The 15,567-nt window shown below is 46.5% G+C and overlaps 5 protein-coding genes across 5 annotated transcripts; 1 reads left to right on the top strand and 4 right to left on the bottom strand.

Annotated features, from left to right (window-relative positions):
* The first annotated feature begins 13 nt into the window (after positions 1-13).
* V1516DRAFT_44651 (uncharacterized protein) lies at positions 14-1,904 on the top strand. Its single transcript, XM_066919054.1, has 2 exons — positions 14-260; positions 311-1,904. Exons 1-2 carry the CDS (start codon positions 160-162, stop codon positions 1,467-1,469), a joined length of 1,260 nt encoding a protein of 419 aa, XP_066779867.1. The 5' UTR covers positions 14-159; the 3' UTR covers positions 1,470-1,904.
* On the bottom strand, positions 1,657-2,144 carry V1516DRAFT_605783 (uncharacterized protein; the record flags this gene model as incomplete). Its single annotated transcript, XM_066919271.1, has 3 exons — positions 1,657-1,876; positions 1,922-1,951; positions 2,008-2,144. Coding segments are annotated over 3 exons (387 nt in total), but the record flags the coding sequence as incomplete, so codon positions are not given.
* A 746-nt stretch (positions 2,145-2,890) lies between these two features.
* On the bottom strand, positions 2,891-4,774 carry V1516DRAFT_683174 (uncharacterized protein; the record flags this gene model as incomplete). Its single annotated transcript, XM_066923495.1, has 3 exons — positions 2,891-4,005; positions 4,058-4,130; positions 4,193-4,774. 3 exons carry the CDS (start codon positions 4,772-4,774, stop codon positions 2,891-2,893), a joined length of 1,770 nt encoding a protein of 589 aa, XP_066779865.1.
* Positions 4,775-5,400: 626 nt separating this feature from the next.
* Positions 5,401-7,824, bottom strand: V1516DRAFT_661760 (uncharacterized protein; the record flags this gene model as incomplete). Its single annotated transcript, XM_066920389.1, has 3 exons — positions 5,401-7,423; positions 7,482-7,536; positions 7,596-7,824. 3 exons carry the CDS (start codon positions 7,822-7,824, stop codon positions 5,401-5,403), a joined length of 2,307 nt encoding a protein of 768 aa, XP_066779864.1.
* A 325-nt stretch (positions 7,825-8,149) lies between these two features.
* V1516DRAFT_645170 (uncharacterized protein) lies at positions 8,150-14,218 on the bottom strand (the record flags this gene model as incomplete). The annotated part of the gene is made up of 7 exons (XM_066920165.1): positions 8,150-8,882; positions 8,973-9,250; positions 9,434-10,114; positions 10,187-10,825; positions 10,877-12,813; positions 12,869-13,376; positions 13,470-14,218. The coding sequence occupies 7 exons, from the start codon at positions 14,216-14,218 to the stop codon at positions 8,500-8,502; spliced, it is 5,175 nt and encodes a 1,724-aa protein (XP_066779863.1). The 3' UTR covers positions 8,150-8,499.
* Between the last annotated feature and the right edge of the window lie 1,349 nt (positions 14,219-15,567).

The raw sequence follows: 15,567 nt of genomic DNA, 5'->3' as shown, positions 1-15,567 counted from the left end.
TTGTGAATTTATCACGTGATTACACGATGACTCCATGGGGTGAGGGCAAACGTATTGGGACAAGCTCTTGAAAATTTGGCTATTTCATAATTAATCGGCTGAAGTAGGTAGAGGCAGGATCAGAAGGGCGAAGAACGAATCCTGCATAACAATACTGCAATGACCGTTACTCAAACACAGCTATGCAGAAGGTGTATGACGACAAAGGTTGATCCTATTCCTCAAGCCGTGGTTGTTTCTCGAAAGGAGCCTTTTTGCAAGTGAGTTCAGTATGATTAGTACACAAATGTTCCACTAATCCCGGATGAAGGACATGTTTTGTGCGGTTCCTGAGAGGAAAGCAGCGACGACAATTGGCTGATTATAAAGTTTCATATGAGCCACGAAAATCGATTCCACTTCCAGCAGCCAAGATCATGCTTGCGCTTTCATTAGGGCACTCGAGTTTAGCACTTTTGGAGATGCTGACTGCGCAGATCATTGAACAGAAGGAAATGCATCGAGGACATTCTGGAATTGATCTTGTTGCCGTCTATGTGGATGAGTGGGAGAGTCAAACAACTGTCGAAGTAGCGCCTGCAGAAGAGATTTTGAACCGGTTAAGAATTCGATATACGAATATATGTCGATTTGAACGCGTCCCAGTATCCAAGTTTCTTTCTCCGGGAGAATTCCAATTATTCCATCATGACGACATAGATATCGCAGATTACTCTGCCACGGACCTGGATCAATCTGCTACGGAGTTTACTACTATATCCAATTTATTATCCGGGGTCCGAGATCGATCCGCCAGAAGTGATATTCTCGCAACGATCCGTAAGAGATTGATCCGGCAAGCAGCAAAAGAAAATGGCTGTTCGGCGATTCTCTGGGGTGACACCGTGACGCGCCTTGCGGAGTTGTCGCTTAGTCTAACGTCGAAAGGACGAGGAACCGAAATCCCGACCTTACTCTCCGAGACCCGAGAGCAAGCTATTGACGGGATTTCCAATATCTATCCCCTTAGGGAGGTTTTGCGTCCTGAATGTGTCAACTACGTGTCTTTACTGGACGTATCTGATTACGTTCTCGCGCGAACTGAGCCGAGTCCAGTAGTACTGCGTATGATGACAATAGACGATCTTATTGCGCGATATATTGAGGACGTGGAGGTGGACTTTCCCGGAATATCTTCGACTGTTGTTCGGACAGCTAGTAAATTGAGTTCTCCATTTTCTTCTACAAATACCTTTGATAGATGCATGATTTGTGGGAGCTTGTGTCTCAATTCTGAATACCCAGAAACATGGCTACAAAAGATCACCGTCAATCAACCTTTTGACAATACATTGGACAGTACAATCGCTGCTATCGAGCCCAAAAAAACAAAATTATGTTATGGCTGCTTGGTTGCTACCAAAGGATCAACGTTTGCATGGCCACGACGTTCGACAACAAAAGAAGTGCTGGATCAATTTGAAATCTAGTTTCGTCATCGCCTGATATTAGTCTCGAGTTCATTCGGAATCGGTTCGTTGGACTCTAAGGTGTGAGAATGCCATGGCAGCCAGCTTCCCCCGAGATGGCCCTGTTCCGGATGTTCCTAGAAGGATGAGCGGCAGCTTCTCACAGCCGGAACAAATGACATACCTGTTTTCTTAAATTCTTGGCTCCGCGTTCTCGGAGAAGATTATCGAGTAGCAACGCATTGCGACTGCTCGCCTTATAGAAAATGTTGACGATATCGCCGACAATAGGTACTAGTCCCAGAGTGAAGTCAAGTAATACGTTGGCAAGCATTTGCGAATGCACCATTGGAGGAAGTCCACCATCTATCTGACCAGCGATGCGAACAACGTTGTAAGCGAGGAAAGAAGCGATCAGGTCGCCGAATCTGAAACATTAGAAGGGTGACTCCTACAGAGGTCATTGAACTTACCCCGGAATAAATCCTATAATCCCGCCCCATCTGGATATGTTAAAACTGAAATAAAAAAATGAACACGTATTGTCTCAAATACTCACCCGATCTGCCAACCACAGCAACAGCAACATCCTAAGCTCATGTCCAAATAATACGCGTTTTTACGAACGCGCTTCAGCACCTCAGCATCATGATCTGAGATTCCAGGCGGCAGCGGCCTCTTTCTCTTTCTTCCCTTTATTGGTCCTGTGTTCGACTTTCCTGAGTCGTGGTGGTCATTATGTCCAGTTCCCGCGCCTGAGGCCACAGTCTGGCCAGATGTGTCCAAATCGTCAACTGGAATCTCTTCAAAATAAGGGTCTTGCAGATTACTCCCGATTGCCGCCCCGACATAACCGCCCAGAATCTTTTTTGCAGCTATTTTTGCGATAAATGACATTTCTCTTCGTAGACCAGCTTTTTAGTGAATCGTGCTCTGAATCAGCTCAGCTCCAAGAAATCAGAAACGATTCAAATTCTTTCATTATAAAGATCTATAGAGGTCCGTCCGTCCCCGAGTGCCGCGCAGGGCCGTTGTCACGTCGGTGGCTGTGCGGCGATGACTTCGAGGCTGTCTCTTGACGAAGGGCGGGAATACACTTCAGCTACGACTAGATATCACTCAATATACTTTTCCTCGTGGGCTTGGTGATCAAACTGCTTAGCATCCCTGTCTGTTCTTGAGCATATTTGTAACTATAACTTGGTAAGACTGAGAACAATGAGATAGAATTAAGTAGAGATATATCTTCCTTCACACAAACTGAGAGTCAATATACAATAATTATCAAAGAAAGTGGATGACTAGTCGCAAGAGCCTCATAAAGGATATTAGAACACGGAACTTAAAAGACCTCAAGAAATGCGGCAACCACAAGTACAACTACATAGATAAAATCGCACAATTGATTCACTAAATTTAACTAGCTACCTATGGTCTCATATTCAGTTCAACACCCACTTCTCCTTATCATAGCAGGAAGGCCAGATTCCACTCTTGCCCGGCGCCATGATTCCATTTGGATCAACCGCATTCTTAATCGACTCATTCAGTCTCATCAGAGAATTGTTATTAAAGTTATAAGTCCCTGCAATTTGGTCCATTAACGCCAAATGTGTACGATACTCGCCCCAGCCATTTGCCGCGCAAATGTCAATTAACTTGCGGATAGCGTTCAAGGCTCGCGAGCGTTGCGAGTCATCCTTGCTGTTGAACAGAATCGACACAATATGATGCATCTCGCGCATACCAACCGTGAAGGTTCCAATAAAGTCTAGGCCAGCTTCTTCAACAATCGCCTTGCTAATGTTGAACTGCTTCATAGCCTGTTCTCCAGAAACTCGAGCAATGGGCGCGAAAAACAAGTGCACACCGTTGTCAATCCAGTCCAACCATTTGAGCTCGTCGTAAGTCGGAATTCCCTGTAGAGTATTGTGACGAATATGCAAAATGCTTGGCTCCTTGAGATCTTCTTTCAATCTGAATCTAGCTCCGGGGATCGTTAAGAAGGCGTCCTTGATGACTTTCAGATTCACTTCTCGGATCGCATCCGGACCATACACGGCTCCATAGAAGTTCCAGCGACCAAGATCAAATTTCTTGCCAATCTTCAGATAATCTTCTTCAGTCAAACGACCTTGGTGAGAAACAAGCTCCTTACGGCTGGCGAGACAGGCCGCGTCCATAATGATACTCCTCATCGTCGGCACGTTAGGAAGCAGGTTCTGGAGCCGAAGTGGACGAATCACTTCAATGGCAGCTTCGAGATCCGACTCCTTCTCAAATGAAACCATATAGGCTTCGAAACCACCGGGATTCGGCATCAACCACATTCCCAACTTCGTCACGATCCCCAACCCGGACTGCGTGAATATCCCGTCCAAATAGGGACCAAATCCGTAGTTAAACAGTTGCCAGCTATCGTTTCCTGGCTGCTCGTGTGGAGGCTTGCTGGGGTCATATCCAGGTCGCGTGGGATCAGGCATAGCACCCATACCAGTACGAACTAGTTCACCATTCGGAAGTACGATCTCCATACCACAGTGCATCATAAAGTGATCTTAAGTACAAGTTAGATCCATGAAATTATTTAGGTCAAAGTCCAAACTTACCTCCATAAGGAGTATACCCAACACCACGATCAAGACAATTTCCAAGAACTGAACCACCACCGAGATCAGGAACCTAAAATAAATTAGTCTAAACCTATCTTTACCAGATCTACTCCACACCCGGACAGGACTTACATCGATCCAAAGTTTATCTTCCAACTTGTGCTCAACTAAGTAGTTGTACAAATCTGTGTATGTGACTCCGGGCTCCAACAGACAAGATGCAGCGTCTAGATCGACGTTGAGAACTTTGTTCATGTTCTTGCCCATATCAACGACCACGCTGCCTGTAACTCGAGGAGCAGCACCACCATAACCAATGTTGCGTCCAATCGAAATAGGCCAAATCGGAATCTTGAATTCATTCGCCAGTCGTACGATAGCCTGAACCTGAGGAACATCACATGGACAAACGACCGCCGATGCGACAAACGATGTCCGTTCTGAGAACAGATGATGCATATCGTATGTCTTGGACTGCTCCAAATACCAGCCGTCCTTGAGATGCTCCTCTTTCGAATTGACAACGTACGCATTCTCTTGTCCACAAGTGGCAAATACCTTGATCATGAACTGGCGAAACTTGGCTAGATCCGTGTTAGGAGGCAGCTGCAGTGGAGTCTTGTCAATCTCAAGAGTAGGAGCATCCTCGACATGCGCGGCCTTGTCTACCTTGAAGTCGGCGAGCTTAGACTGAATTGTATGAATGGTTTCCATTGATCGTGATTTAGCAATATCTAAGAAATCTGATTGGTGTACAAAATAATTGAAAAATTGAAGTACCATAGGTGCAACACACGTTTATATATCAATCCTAACCATCCCCGCACTATTACAAATCGAAACATTGATCCTGAATCTCCCCGCTGAATATCCCAGAATCCTGCCACTCGATGTCATCTGCTATATGCCTGTAAAAACCCATGGACTTCACCCTCACCTATCACAGTCCGCTCACTGCTCTTGGAGAAAAGACGACTTCTCAGAATTACTTAATCCTCCAACCATGCTCGCGCCCCTTCCCCGCAATCTCGAGTAATTACAAGCCGCATCAAGAGCGGCGATTGCGGGGGCATGGCGAGGTCTAGCAAGGTCTGAGTAGGAAGGGGCAAGAAACCCACGAAGAAGGCCGGAGGGGAGTGAATGTGGGAAGAAAGAGAGACATAGCAAAAGAGCAATGGAGGGGTAGTTTTGGAGGACAGCAATCAAAACGCTAATAAGAAAGGGATTTGAGCTGTACTAGACTGGGAAAGAGACAGGACTGCAGTTGTGGGTTAATCCCCTCATCTAAGTGATGTAGTTGGGTCTCCCTCCCCCGCAATTGTCCATTGCAGCACCAATGATTATCCCATTTGTAGGTTCTCAAACTCAATGAGCAGCTGACCAACATGTGTACTGTTATCCACGTCAACTTGCTCAGTGCCTTCGCCAATCACCATCTCATACCCTCGGGCTACGGCGGCCACAAGCCGTTCCGCAAGTACACAGTACTCCTCCGAGTTCTTGGTGAACCCAATCATACTTCTTTGCTCTTCTGTTAGCTCTTTTGTACGCTTGGCCCAAATAGCGCGCCAGCGCCGCAGAGCCATATGAAACTCCCCCGCGGCAGGGCTCGCAATCATCATGGCTCGACCACAAAACAGCATTACATGGATAGCGTGGATCATCTGAAAGAGATTTAAAATGGACGACCATTCAAGCATGTCAAAAACCTGGCAGTCAGAAACCCGTCCGTCCACAAGGAAGCTCATAGATTGCGCGAGCGATGGTGGCCGTCGTCCATGTTCCTCGCACGCATGTAAATAACAAAATGCTTCGCTCGGAGCATTGAACGATTCCTCCGCAGACGGCATGTCACCTACTAGTTCGGCTATTGTAAATCGCGATGGCATATTATGGAAAATCGTAAAATGAGAATCCAAAAGCTGCACATGCGCAGCTATTCGGATCCGAACTTCATCATTTATGTATTCCTGCCAATCGAATCGGTCGAGATCACACGGCTCGGCAGTCTCGAAAAATCTGTTTCGCGTCCTGGCTAGTCGTAGACATCTCACAGCAGCAACAAGATCATCAAAACATCGCCGGCGAATATGTCGTTGAGCTTCCATGGGTCCGTTGAAGCATTGCACAAGGGAAATCATGTAGGCCGCCTGTACAGCTTCGATCTGAGCAGTTGTCCCCGGCCCAATATCTTGAACTGCAAATTTCGAGCTCAATTCTTGAAATGGTCCGCTCTTGAAAATATATTGCTCCGAAGCATCGAATAGATTTCTCACCGAGATTCGATGCGACAGTTCCGAGGAATACAGAGACCCGATCAGACAGACGGTTAGAAGCAAAGGCAATGAGACTGTATTGATTCCAAATGTTGGTGCATGGATCATTGAAACATGAGGATGCCAGTATCTGAAATAGTTTTGTACGAATTTTTGCACGTTCTCAACAGTAAGCAGTGATTTAGCTGTCGATAAAAAGACATTGAACGGCGTTCGCGTCATCCCTGGTAAAGTACTAGTAGCTCCAGCACAAAGTTCAGAAATCAGCTCTACCAATCTGGCAGATAATAGTTCGTAATCTCCCATCATCATAATCGACATGAACACTTTCTTTTCATCGGCATTCGTGTTCAATATGTTGATCCAATCATAGTCTGCCGGCTGTTGTCGATCTGAATCTCTTGTTTGAGTGCTCAACTCGCCTGTATTGCCAGAGAGCTGGAACATGTCAAGGTAGCCGTCTGCTCCAACAGTTGCTTCATCCGGCAATAAATAATCACTTGGACCATTTTGACTCCCAAAATCTTGCATGTAGCTATCAGGTTGTGCACCCGATCCGGAGTCCGTCGGCCCTCCCAGAAAGCCGTTGAAGAGCAAAGGCATAGTTCTTGTTCGTGAGTCTCGCATGGCGAAATTTATCAAAAAAGGAGCCTGATAGGTCGAAGACTGAATGTGGACTTGGGGTTGATCTGTTTTGATAGGTAACAAATGCTCTGATTCATCGTTCTGGACAGAGAACAGTTGATCGTTGGAGTCATTCGAATGGGCCATTTTGGTATCTCCTATTGTTGATTCACCAGCTTCGTCAATATCTGCAGCCGTAAATAAATCTTCGGGACTGTGAGTCGGAGTTTTCTGAAGCCGAGGCGCAGCATATGATAGTCCCTGATGCTGATCGTCGAGTCTAAAATATGTACACTTGATTCCATTCAAGGTACAATTTTTACAAACAACCGCGGAATCGCAAGCAATCTTCGACCTCGCACAAGCATCACAAGCTTTCCGCTTCTTTCCTCGCCGCTGGATGGAAAGATCTTGATTCTCGCCGCGAGAAGGACAAGTTAATGAGTGTCGCCTGGCTATGTCACTATATCGTCGATTTTGTTAATCCTGAACAGTTCGCTCATTAAATTGTAGATACGTACACCCGATGGAATGGTCTCCCGCAGAATTCGCATAGAAAGTTTTTCTCTCCAGAATCTACAAAAGTCAGTTCAACACACTGAATCAAGCAGATCAGACAGTGATTGATCACATACGAGTCACCATGTGTCTGCGCAAATGGCCACTCCGAGCATATGATGCCCCGCAAACATCGCAATAGAATCTATCAGTAGCGCTGGCTGATTTCTTTGCACTTGCAAGAATTTGTTGCCCAGCGTTCGAATCACCGGACGGCCTATCTTCGCTATAAAAGTCCGCCGGAACTTCGAATACCTCACCAGGGTCCTCGCATGAGGAATTGGTTGATGGTGATGAATTGAGCATGACGTCGAAATAAATGAGATTTTCACAAATGTCTCCTGGTTGATCAATCGTCATCCATTACATTGTATGATCCCAGCTGATCCCCGTTCACCTGTCTCTGTGTCACGTCCAGAGCCAGCTCTGGTTCGTGAATTTTTTATTCCCTTCCCGCACTCCGTTTAACTAAGATGCTCGACCTCAGATCTTGTTTGAATTAGTTGATTTTCGTAGTATTTTTTTAACTTCTTTCGCCAGGTGGGCCTGGGTTTCTTTCATGTACGGAGATATCGTTCACGGTCGAAAATCCGCTGCGGGGGCCCGTCGTCCTCCAAGAAACGCCTCGAGCGGCGCAAACTGAGTTCATCTTCAGCTGTCCGTCGGATCGCGTTCCTTGAACTTCTCGCTGACTGGCAACATCTACGGTTGCCTGACCATCAGGGCTGTCTCCGCATTCTCTGCCGGATGATGGACAGTCCGTGTAACCCCTGGAATGCTTATTAACGGACGGCAAGTCTAGAAGGGTACGAAAACTACTCGCTACTTCAAATCAATTGTTCAATTAATCTCCGGTTCCCAACCTACATGCAAAAAAAATCAACTAAAACAGAATGATGCACACTACTACCGTAACTAAAAGGAACTGCCATAAAATAAAAAAAAATATTCACAAAACACTTGTCAATCGATTAATCATCGTTAATTGTCTTCGTCGGATCGGTCATCTTGCATAGCCGTGGACAACGACGATGCTTGTTGCGTCCTGCGCTCCGCAAGCGGAGACGGTGGAACCACATTAACGATTCCCGAGAAGTTTGACCGTTGTCTGGTTAAACCTTTTTCGTTCGGATGCCCGCTGCCGTCTTCATCGTCATCATCGTCGTTATTTCCGTCTTCCCTTTCATTCTCGTTATCGTCTAAGTCACGCGAATTGATAGTCATAGCTGCTGTCAAGGGAGAGCTAGGCATAGATCCATGTAATCCCCCGCGACTTGGTGAAGTCATTCTGATCAAACCAGTACCACTCGATGTCGAACTCGAGGGTGAAACTGCTCTTCGACCAGCGGCAGCACTACCCGTCGCTAATCCGGTCGTGAAACTGCCACCGCTGCTGCTGGTAGTGCTTGTACTACTTCCAGTGCTACTCACTGAATAACCACCCATCGTTGAACCTATCAGGCCAACGGGGCCAACCGATCCTGACCTAGGTTTGATCGGTGAGGGCTCGATTAGTCCTGACGGCTGCACAGGTCCCACCGGAGCTTTCATCTGCTCCATATGTTCTGTCTTTAACCGTTCAATCACATCTTTGTTTGCCTTTTCCAGCACATTCAAGTTTTTGAAAGCGAAAGATCCGAAATCATCTACGTCAACAGGTTCACTTAATCGCCGCATTCGTCGCCCGCGAAAATGATGCGGAATATGTAGTGGAAGTAATTTGTTTGACCGGCTCGTCGTAGTAGTGTGATTTCCAGATAACCCAGCGGTAGAGCTCTGAGGCGATACCGGCTGAGACTGGACGGCGTTAGGTGCAATTATCGAACCTGGTATCCAATCTTGCGCAGATGCGGATGGAATTGTCGCCGATGCTGGTGTACTTCTTCCTCCAATTGAGCCCTGCGCAGATGAAGACGAAGATGATGTCGTGGGCGTCATTGCAGCAGATCCAGGCGTGTTAGCACCATGATCATGCATTCTATCAAATCCCGCAGATATAGACGAATGAATTAGCCGTTTGAGTAAACTATCATTTGATGAACCACTTGAAACCGTTCGTTGCGGTAAAATCGGAGCGGGACGAGAGGAATCTTCCAACTCTTCTTCTGGGAATGAGCCTAAAGCTGCCCCACGATCATCAAAATACGCAGTATCTTCATCATCTATTGGCTCAGGATGGAAAGGCGTATCTTCTTCCAACACGTTATCCCAATCAATCCCTGAAAAAAATGGATGTTGCTTCACTTCTTGGGCCGATCTGGCACCCAATCGCTTCTCAGGATCAGTGCAAATCAGACGATTGATCAGATCAACGGCATCGCCAGACACCTCCGGCATGTCCTCGGTGACGTCTGGCCAGGCGATCCGACGTGCAAGAATGTTTTCAAACACTTTTGTGGGTGTCTCTGCATGAAACGGCGGGTATCCATATAGAAACTCAAATACAATACATCCAAGCGACCACCAATCGCTCATCTTGTCCTGACCAGTACCCATAATGGTCTCTGGCGCGAGGTAATCTGGAGTTCCCACAAATTTTTTGACTCCATTGGCTGGATCGAAGAGTACCATATTCGGAAGTGGAGGTGGACCCATGCTAGTAATCAACGATGGAGCCCCCACTGTCGTACCTGTCGCGGATGTCGAGGAAGCAGGAATCACCGAAGACGAAGTTGCAGGCGCGTTACTGGATTTTGCAGAGCTTGCAGAGCGATTCATCTGTGTTGGAAATAATCCTAGACCAAGATTATCCGGAGCAATACCAACCCCTGAACCACCTGAATCAGAATCCGTACTAAACACTGCTTCATCAGACGATTCTCGACTTTGGTTCCCCCGGTGCTTGTGGTGATGTCGATCAATTCCATGAAGACTAAATGAATTCAACATCGACGTAATTGATTCACCCTTGCCTGAAGTTGCTGCTGACGGGGTAGCTATTAGCGCAGCCGTAGGTTTCAGCGATCCGGATTCTGCAATCAAGCTTTTATTCAAAGAGAAATAACCTGGTACATTCGGCAAATGACTATCTCCCGTTCCAGCCATTAAAGGTGTAATATCAGGCGATATTCTTGGAACCTGCGAGTAGTCGACATATAACGGTGTATCCATGGAACTTGAAACAGCCGATGAAGATGACGAAGTCCGAAAATGTCGAGTGGTCTGGTCAAACAAATCCGGCGGTATTTCGACCACACTTTCGTTTCGTCTAGCTTGTCGACCAATCAGACCCATTCTAGATAATCCAAAATCGGTCAATTTTAAATGTCCATTTTTGTCTATTAATAAGTTATCCGGTTTAAGATCACTGTGCAGTTAGTAATTCAAGTTCAAGAATTTCAGCCATATGTAAACATACCGATGCACTATTCCTTGATCATGAAGATTCTCAATTCCAAGCACAACCTCAGCGATGTATTGTTTAACCCAATCTTGCGGGAGTCCGCCTTGAAATGCCTTAATCAGCGCTGCACAATCACCTCCGTTCAAATATTCCATAACCAGATACAAATATTCCTTGCTCTGAAAAGTAAAAAACAGTTTCGCTACGAATGGACTCTCTGCTTGAGCCATCATGATTGCTCTTTCCGCTTTCACGTTTGTAACTTGGTTCTTTGCAATCATGTCGGATTTTTTGAGAACCTTAATAGCAAAATACTCGCCAGTATTCTTTTTCTTGGTCAAATATACGCTTCCGAAAGCACCCTTGGAAATTGGCTTGATGACTTCAAAATCACGAATACTAGGCTGGGCTGGTCGGACCGAGGGTGTAACTGAAGTAAGTAAGGGAGAAAGAGGTGGCTTAGGAATTTCGGAGGCGGTCGAAGATCGCCGACGATCCGAATAAGAATCAATAGGAAATAGCAGTGGAGACGTCAGGGGAGTGAAAGTAGCTCCCAAAGAAATAGCATCTGGAAGAACGACAGAATCGATTCCGGAGGTGACTCCTACACTATTATTGACCTGCTTACTCAAAGTTGTGCCTTTCACAGGAACACCAGTAGTAGCACCGTCCATAACGCTGGAGCGCTTCAGAGTCGGAGTCAATAAAGGCGATTTCGATAAGCCACCTAAGGCTGGGGATTTCTGACGATGAGGAGATCCAAACATCATTGACAAGCTTCCCTTTCGAACTACCCGTCGAGATGTTTCAGAATCACTCACTGGCGAATCTGCCTTTTCTCGAAGATTCACAAGTGACGACCGACTGCTATCACTATCTGCTCCTTCTTCATCTAACAAAGTCGCTACCTTTCTCGATTTCGGTCTAGAGAGACTGGAAAAATATGCTGAGATCGATTCTCTGGGGGAAGAGCCTGAAGCCACAGACAATCTAGAATTATAGTCCGCTGGACCGGGAGAAGAATCACGGCCAGATAAATAACGAGTCAGTAGATTAAGCTCATCAATATCCGACTGAGCTGCAATATCTTCATCAAAGGCGCTCTCATCTTCGTCAACTTCCTCAATAACATTTTCTTGGGCAATGACCTGAGCCATTGTTTCTTCAACGCATTCCTGGACTAAGGTACTCAGTTCACGTTGGATTTTTTCCGCGTATGTTATTGTGTTTCCTAATCGAAGAATTGCGTCGACTTTGCCCTTTGTGACGCCCTCCGTGTCCCGAATCATCAAGATAACACCTTCTGATTCGACGTTGGATGGGGGCTTCCAGGACAAAACCATACGCAACAAAGACTCTGAATCTGGCGAATAAACTTTAAGTTGATACCCATCTTCACCATCTTGATATGCAAGGTTTTCTCGCAGTGCCGGAGTCTTCACTGCCATGGCCATATCACACAGTTCTATAAGCATCTCAACCAATCTAATCGGAGATTTATGGCCCTTGGCAAATTGACGTATATGTGCGAATCCAGAAGTCACTCCCTCTGATTTTTGCAGTGGTGGGGGAACGATCGGCTGTCCTCTGTATTCTATAACCCCGTCATATTCGACTCGAGTATCAAGTTGCTGGAGAAGTGATGACAAATTATTTCTGTGGTCTCGTAATAAATCTTGGCAGGTCTGAACATCGTTTTCAGCTTTGTGTTCAACCAAACAAAGCTCTGAATGGCGTTCAAACCACCAGGGTTGGATTTGTCTTTCACATATTCGACACATGACTAAGTCTTGTGCAGGAAGATCACGAGGATCAGTAATACGAGATTGAGAAATCCTTGAAAGGTAGCCCGCGAGAACATCAGCGCCAAATCCAAGGGAATCGATCAGTAGTTGAGGTAGGTCGACAATTGGGCGTTTAGGTTCTATGTATGGTTTAAGTACCCACATGGACTAGAAGTTAAAAGTCAGAGTGGCGAACTATAGAATAAAAAGACCAAAAACGTACATAAACAGGTTCTAGAGAATGTCTGTCAAAGATAATAATACCTTGTCCTTCCATCTCAACAGTTGTAGAAGCTGATGAAGTCGGCTCCGAGTGCCAAGAAGTTGTATTCAGCGAAGCATGTCGGGTAAGTAAAGTCAAAGGTTGCGGATCGCTGGAATGTCGATAGTTATTATCCGGGTCTAAATGATGTATGACAAGCGGTGTTTCGCTGATCGAGCGAACGGGTCTTGGTGTGGAGGGAACCTGAATCGAGGATCGGGGAGGTGCGAATGGAGTAGCCGAACTAGTAGAAGGTGTAGAAGTACAAGGAGGCACTGATGCTGACTCGGCTTGATGAATATCATCATCAGTGGAAATCGAGTTTCGTCTCGAGTTTGCTTTAGAAGTTTGCGAGGAAGCAGATCTGGAAGTCACAGCAGAACTATAAGAGGAGAGAAAGTGAGGTGTCAAATCGCGTGAATGTGCAGACAGGGGAGCCACAGGACTAGCAGAATCCTGTAAAGTTTCTCTAGCAGAAATGCGAAGCGGCATAGATAAGGAAGTCGTCCGAGGTGTCATTGGTGAGGTAGAGTCTATCAATGAGTCGTCAAGCTCGGAAAACAAAGGCAGATCACTAGTTCGTTGAGCGGTAAACCTAACACGATAGGACGAGTTTGTATCAAGCATTGCGTCGGTAGCCTTTTGGAAAACATCCTGATCGCCAACTAAGATGTCGGCAATTGATTTGCCGACCATAGATTGAATATCGACGCCTACGACCTGGGGCCATGATTTGCTTCCCCAAATGACATTGCAGTTGAGGTCGAGTTCAAGGATAACATTGACTATCCGTCTAGGCCAGTTAGTAGAAGACGAAGGTCCACTGAGAGAACTTGAAGGAGGTGCGCCTGCCGAGGACGGAGAAGAAACTGAGGCTTGAGAAGGAAAAGAGCCCGAGACAGACCTTCCTCGAAGAGGACTACCGGTAACAGACGAAGCACCAGTGCCTAAGGAAGACAGAGACAGGCGCTCCAGTGGAGGAGCTCTTCCAACGATCGAGCCAGAAGGACGACTGGAAGGCGAAATCGATCGAGGCCTTCTGTCTAAGGAATTCGATTGGGGCGGAACCAATCCAGGAACGGAAGTAGGAATAGAGGCAGATTGGGAAGAGGCGGAATGGGGAGAGATAGCGCGTCTGGTTGATGATCTGGATCTTGAGCGCGACCTGGAGCGAGACAACGAACGAGCAAACGAACTAGAAAAAGATCGAGTATTGGGAGAAGTAGCCAAAGGAGAAGAAACTGCGGGAGCTCTCGAGCGGGAGTCGGAAGAGGATGCTCTTGAGGACGGGCGTTTGGATGAAGGATCCATAATTGTCAATGGGGTAAGCTGCTTTGCTTGGTAGTGTTTAAAAGGTGATTATAGTTTGCGACTGCGTCGATCAGATGGCAGGCAAGGAATCACTAGCGAAGGCCTCTTTGTGCCTTCGCAGCATGTTTATGGGAAAGGAATTGGCAGCAGGAAAAGCAAAGCCAGCATCTGCGGACGTGGAACAGAAAAGTGAAGGTGAAAGGGGGACGTAATACTTGAGAGAGTTTGTGATGGGAGTTTGGATGATACGAATCATTTAGCGAGGAGCTGAAATGAAAATAGAATAAGCCAAACGGCAACCGTTTTCTACGACTGAAAATAATCATGTTTACAGATATCGTACTATTAAAGGTGTCCAGCTCATAATACCAGTTTTAAAATCTAAGACGCGCTTGGGCAGACAGAGCGCTTGAGTCTCGTCGAAGCAATTTCCACTCGAGTCGCACACAAAGCCAACAAAAGCTACAGAACCTACAGAAAATACGGTTTGTCACGTGATAAGTTTATGCAGAACAGGCTGCAGATCGATGAAGAAGCGGATTAGTTGGGCGTGAGAAGGGAGTAGGATGTTGATGTCGCGGCCGATTGGTGAGCGTCCTGTCGGATGGGGGGGTAGAATTGCGGAACGGGAAGAGAACAGCAGAGAGCGGAACGGAGAATGAGGCGGGAAGTGTACGTAAAATTGCGGTTGACAGAGTCTTGTGAATAAGAGAGAGATCTCCAACGGCTTGTGTGATTTTAGAAGAAGCGAGGGCGCAGGAGGGAAGACGGACGTCACTCTGCTCGAGAGATCAGAGAACTGCTTAAAAGGATCTCCGAATGATATTCAATTACAAAAGATAAATAGCGCAAGCAACTTGAACAAGCAACTTGAACAGCATGAACAGCATGAACAGCATGAACAGCATGAACAGCACGAGCAGGACAAACAATCCTGCCATAATACTCTTAACTCATCACCGCAATAAATAAAGTCTTCCAGGGAAAGGAACCCTTTTACCCGCCCAAATCTTTGGAAGACACATCGTTTGCAAACCCGGGAAGATCTCCTCCTCAACCTCCTCCTCCTTCTCCTGCTGCCGCTACAGCTGTTCGAACCTACCAAACCCTCGAAAACAAACCCAGACCCCAGATCCCAGACCCAAGCCCTCTACCGGTCGTCTCGTCTGTCGCCTTCAGCACATCTAAACCAGCCCTCGCTCTGCTGTGTGTGAATTCACGTGAGCCAAAATGGGTCTTTATTTAACCCGCAATAGCGTCAAGAATGACCCCACTTGGTGAGAGAGTCGTAGAGACAGAGACTCGTGGAAAGACTCCTAGATTCGCTCCAACGGGCGTTTACTAGTCCA

Source organism: Lipomyces oligophaga, assembly GCF_038497815.1.
Source record: "Lipomyces oligophaga strain CBS 7107 unplaced genomic scaffold V1516scaffold_1, whole genome shotgun sequence".
NCBI lineage: Eukaryota > Fungi > Ascomycota > Lipomycetes > Lipomycetales > Lipomycetaceae > Lipomyces > [Lipomyces] oligophaga.
The sequence above is the reverse complement of the archived record's forward strand: the minus strand, read 5'-3'. Positions and strand labels throughout refer to the sequence as shown.

What these genes read in the sequence shown, in the direction of transcription:
- V1516DRAFT_44651 (XM_066919054.1), top strand. Translation starts at nt 160, where the DNA reads ATGACCGTTACTCAAACACAGCTATGCAGAAGGTGTATGACGACAAAG. An exon ending in CGAAAGGAGCCTTTTTGCAA is followed by an intron (nt 261 to 310) that starts GTGAGTTCAGTA and finishes TCCCGGATGAAG; the next exon opens with GACATGTTTTGTGCGGTTCC.